At 38.9% G+C, this 5,120-nt stretch overlaps 1 protein-coding gene across 1 annotated transcript in view; it reads left to right on the forward strand.

The window, feature by feature from the left end:
* The window catches only part of SPAG17 (sperm associated antigen 17), a 162,099-nt gene that overhangs the window by 68,929 nt on the left and 88,050 nt on the right, over positions 1–5,120 (forward strand). The window contains exons 8-9 of the mRNA XM_011368749.1: positions 648–717; positions 928–1,040. Of these exons, the coding sequence (XP_011367051.1) occupies positions 648–717; positions 928–1,040 (183 nt within the window). The remainder of the gene's footprint in view (positions 1–647; positions 718–927; positions 1,041–5,120) is intronic.

Consider the following 5,120-nt stretch of genomic DNA (forward strand, 5'->3'; position numbering starts at 1 on the left):
GAGAGGAGCCGGGGGACCCGGCTGGCAGGGTCGCTGACATGCGAGGCTGAGCGTGCGCTGCCTCTGGGAAAGCCTGGTGGGGACGGGCACAGAAAGGTATTCCCAGGAAAGGGGCAGAGGGGTACAAAGATACGGAGGTCAAAGGAAAGAGGCGTTACGACGCGAGCCAGGACCCCAGGGAGCGCCAGTGCTCACAGGCCATCCGGCCAGCGTAGAGGGCAGCGTGAAGTCCAGCTGGCGAGCTGGGAGCCGGAGTGGCCTTGGGTGCCGAGTTAGAGTTGGAGTTTTATCCTGGAGGCGATGGGGAACCATCGAAGGATTCTAAGAGGGGGAAGGGCGTGATCGTGAGTCACCCCGGGAAGAAAATCTGTTTGGCTCTCAGTCCCCTTTTCCCCATCACGTCACGTTCCCGGCGAGTGCTGAGTGGGCGCTGTTAGGAAAAACTGAGAAGTGTCTCTACCTGTTAACTTCTTTCCTTCTTCAGACAAAACCCTTTTTGTTTGATCCTCATATCAGCAGACGATTTTGTGATATGAACATAATCATTTATGTTCTCAGATCCTGTCAGATCCCATCAGCCCAGCATTTGATGAAACTTCTCCCAGCTGGATCTCTCAGTCATTTCTTTTCAATTATTCGTCTTTTAGCCTCCACAATCTGTTGTTCCAGTCCCTGGGAAGAAGAAAGGACCAAGTGAAGAGCCACAAGCGCCACCAGGCACGTATGAGACCCGTCGCCGGAGGATTAAGGCCGTGAGCTGGCACTTTAAGGGATGTTGGCTGTCCGCATGGCTTTCGGCCATCCCTCCACCCCACAGGTCCTCTGTGTATTAGTGCAAGGTCACACTTAGAATTCATGGGTGAAATTTTGATGGAAGAAATGGAAAACACATCTTAATTGAGCAACGATGTTTTGTCTGTTTTACAGTGGCTTTCGTCGTCACAACTGAAGTGGACATGAGATATTACAATGATTTGCTGAATCCGTTTCCAGAAGAATTCGTTTCTGTGCCCCTGATACTGCACTGTATGCTGGAACAGGTAGGTGGAGACACGCAGAAGTTTTTTTCCCAGGTGGATAACCTCGAGTCAGTCACTTCATCTTTCTTTGCTTTCGTTTTTTTTTTTTTTTAACTAATTTAAAAGTACATATGTAATACCTGAATGCATTCTCCTGTACAAAGATTAAAACATTTTAGATAAAACTAAGGTTTGCTTTGATCATCAGCTATGCTCTGGAACGGTTTATATAACATTCCCTGAAGTTTTAGTAGACACGTCCTGGTAGACATGCCTGTCTGGTATCGTTTTAATGGAAGAGAAAGAGGAGTTGAGCAGGTGGACGGAGCGGTTTGTGGTCTTTAACTATCTTTAAAATTTCTGTTAAACTTGTAGATTTAATCAGGTTTCTATTTCTGAGCCCAATTTTAGGCACTGTTTTTTTTTTTTTAAATAAATATGTCCATTTTATTTATGTTTTCAATATATGAAGTTCTTTATTTACTTATACACATTTTTTAAATTGCCTCTGTATCTGGTTATGTTCTTTTTTCTATGACTAATGTTATTTATTTGTCCCTCTCTTTTTTTTCATTTTGAACTAATTTATTTTCCAATTGCAGTTGGCATATGATATTATATTAGTTTCAATCATGCAACATAGTGATTATACGTTTATGTACTTTACAAAGTGATCACCCTGATAAGTCTAGTACCCGTCTGACATCACACATAGTTATTGTAATAGTATTGTTATTTTTAAATTTATTTTCAATTACAGTTGACATTCAATATTATTTTATATTAGTTTCAGGTATACAGCATAGTGGTCAGAAATTTATGTGATTTATAAAGTGATTTCTTCCGATTAGTATCCACCTGGCACTATACATAGTTATTAAAATATTATTGACTACATTCCCTATGCTGTTCTTTACATCCCCATGATTTTTTTTTTATAACTGGCAATTTGTATTTCTTAATCCCTTTCATGTTTTTCACCCATTCCCCGACACCCCTCCCATTGGGCCACCATCAATTTGTTCTCTGCATCTATGAGTTTGTTTCTGTTTTGTTTGTTTATTTTGTCTTGAAGAGTCCACGTATAAGTAAAATCATATATAGTACTTGTCTTTGACTTGCTCCACTCTGTACAATACCCTATAGATTCCATCCATGTTGTCACAAATGACAAGACTATTCTTTTTTATGGCCGAGTCATATTCCTTTTTACATATGTGCCACATCGTTATTCATTCGTCTGTCTGTGGACCCTGAGGTTGCTTCCATATCTTGGCTGTTATAAATAATGCTGCAATGAACATAGAGGTGCATATATCTTTTTGAGTTAGTATTTTGGATTTCTTCAGATAAATACTCAGAAGTGGAATTGCTGGGTCATAAGGTAATTCTATTTTTAATTTTTTGAGGACACTCCATACCATTTTTCGTAGTGGCTACCCCACTTTACAATCTCACCAAAAGTGCACAAAGATTCCCTTTTCTCTCGCCAGCACTTGCTGTTTATTGGTTTATTGATGATAGCCATGTGACAGGTGTGAAGTGATATCTCATTGTGGTTTTAATTTGCATTTCCCTGATGATTAGTGATCTCGAGCATCTTTTCATATGTCTGTTGGCCATCTCTATGTCCTCTTTGGAGAAATGTCTGTTCAAGTCCCCTGCCCATTTTTTGTATTGGGCTTGTCAAAAAGCCAGCATTTTGTCTCATTGATCAACTCCTTTTTACTTTTTATTTCATTAATTTTTTCATTTATCTTTATTATTTCCTTCTTTCTACTTTCTTTGGGTTTATTCTCTATTTCATTTTAACTGAAAGCTTATTTCATTTACTTTAGTCTGTTTTCCTTTACTTAAGGCTATACATTTCCTTCTGAGTACTTGGCTACATCCTGATGCATTCAGTGTATTCAGTTCTAACTCTTTTATTTCTATTTCCACTGTTTATTGTCAATTTCTAATTTTATTGCATTATGGTTAGTAAAAACAGTCTGAATGCTAAAAATGTTTTTAACTTCCTGGATTTCCTGTGAGACCTGGTGTACACAGGCAATTCTTGGGAGCGTTCTACAGGTATTCGAAAAGATTTTGTATTAATTAACTCATTTAATCCTTAGAACAACTCTATGAAGCAGCAACTATATTTATTCTCCACTTTCCAGATAAGGAACTGTGGCGTAAAAGGGTTAAGTAACTTGTAAGTAACTTGGTACCACTAACTCAGAAGTGGCAGAAGCCGCTTTTGAACCTACTCAGTCTGAGTGGAAAAGTATTGGGATGGCACTGCCTCGTTTTCTTCCTTCTGAGCGTCTGATGAGAAGTCTGATGTCAGTCTGGTCCTTTTTCCTTTGTAGGTAATCTGTCTGTCTTCCTGGCAGCTATTAAAATTTTCCCTTTATAATTGATAACTCAAGGCTATGTCTAGATATGGCTTTGTTTGTTTTATCATTATTGTTAAAGATTATAACCTGGTTTCTGATCACATTCTGAGTAAAATCAAAATTCCTCACGCAGGTCCATAAAGACTAGGCTCTGTCTGCTATTCCATTTTCTGCCCCCACCCACCCCAACACACACTATTCGCCATCTACATAGGCCTTCTGGTTTTCCCTCTAACATACTACTTAATCCTACCTTCACTTTTTATTCCAATCTCTCTTCCTGGAAAGTTTTACTCCCACACGCCTGCCTGGTGGCTACTCCTTGTCATTCAGCCCCGAGTGGAAGTAGCACTCCCTAAATGGGCTTTTCCCGAGGACCTGGTCTAAGGAAGGCCCACGACGACACACAGCGTCCTCTACTACATCACCTTCTTTTATTTTCTTATCACTAACTACCCTTTTAAAAGTGTGTTTGTTTGTTTTGTGTCTTTCCTTCCTCCTCTCACTGGAATGTCAGCTCCGTGCAGGCAGAGGGTTAATCTAGTCCTGTTCGTTGCTGTGTGCTCGGCGCGCAATAATCACACCAGCCCACTGTGGACACTGGATATGTGTTTGCTGAATTAAATTATATCTTCAAATAGTATTTATCCTATTGCTTTATCCTGGTTATTAATTAACGAATATTGCAATTTCTGAGTTTTCCTCCTCGTCTTTTAAATTTTCTTTCAATTTTATCCCTGTAGGAATTCCAGCTTAACTTCCAACTAATTCATTCCTCAGCAGAATCCAGTATGCTATTGAAGTTTTATCTCAACAAGAACATTTTTAATTTATAAATTCTCTAATTTCTTTTCATAAATGCCTGTTATTCTTCTTATTTCCTAGATGTTACACATTCCTTTATCTCTCTTTTTAGGATCTGTATGGACCAGTGTAAAGAATATTAAAACATTTAATTTAAAGTTTTTTTCAGACACTATCATGTCTGTTACCTCCAGTATATATTTTTATGTTTGTTGACTGCTTTAGTTTTCTAACCTATTAGGTAAGCACACTCATATTTACCTTTATTTACCCCATAAGATTTTTGTAAGACCAATGGTTTTATTACATCAATAAATTTGTAAAAGTTCAAAAGCCCTTAGAGCTTCCAGTATCATCATTTTATTTATCTTAATCTTTCTTATTTTATTCAACTCAACTCAAAGCAACAAACACTTATTAACCATCTACTATATTCCAGGCACCAAAGGGGATTAGTTGATGAGCTCAGTGCCTGACGCACAGAAGGCACCCAATCGTAGGTTCATGCTGGCTAAATAAAGGTTCAAAAGTAAGGGGATGAAATATAAGAAGAATGGGATGGCAGTTTACGGAATGGGATGTTAGAGTTTATAATTTCAGAGAAGGAACAGTTCGAATGATCCTTTATGATTGGAACTGGTCGGAAGATCGAAAGTGGAGGCACGAGTCACCCTTTTGAAAGTAAGGAGTTGACACAAGGTAAAGGATGAGGCTATTTTGTTTTCAGTCTATGACCATTGGTTCTCAAAAGGTGGTGATTTTGCAGTGTCCTCCCAGGGGACATTTGGCAATAAATGGAGAAATTTTTGCTGGCATCAAATAGGTAGAGGCCAAGGATGCTGCTAAACACCCTACAGTGCTCGAAACGGGCTCCATGATAAATAGTTATCGAGTTCAAAATGTTTTAAGTTCCAAG

Source organism: Pteropus vampyrus, unplaced genomic scaffold, assembly GCF_000151845.1.
Source record: "Pteropus vampyrus isolate Shadow unplaced genomic scaffold, Pvam_2.0 Scaffold6, whole genome shotgun sequence".
Taxonomy (NCBI): Eukaryota; Metazoa; Chordata; class Mammalia; order Chiroptera; family Pteropodidae; genus Pteropus; species Pteropus vampyrus.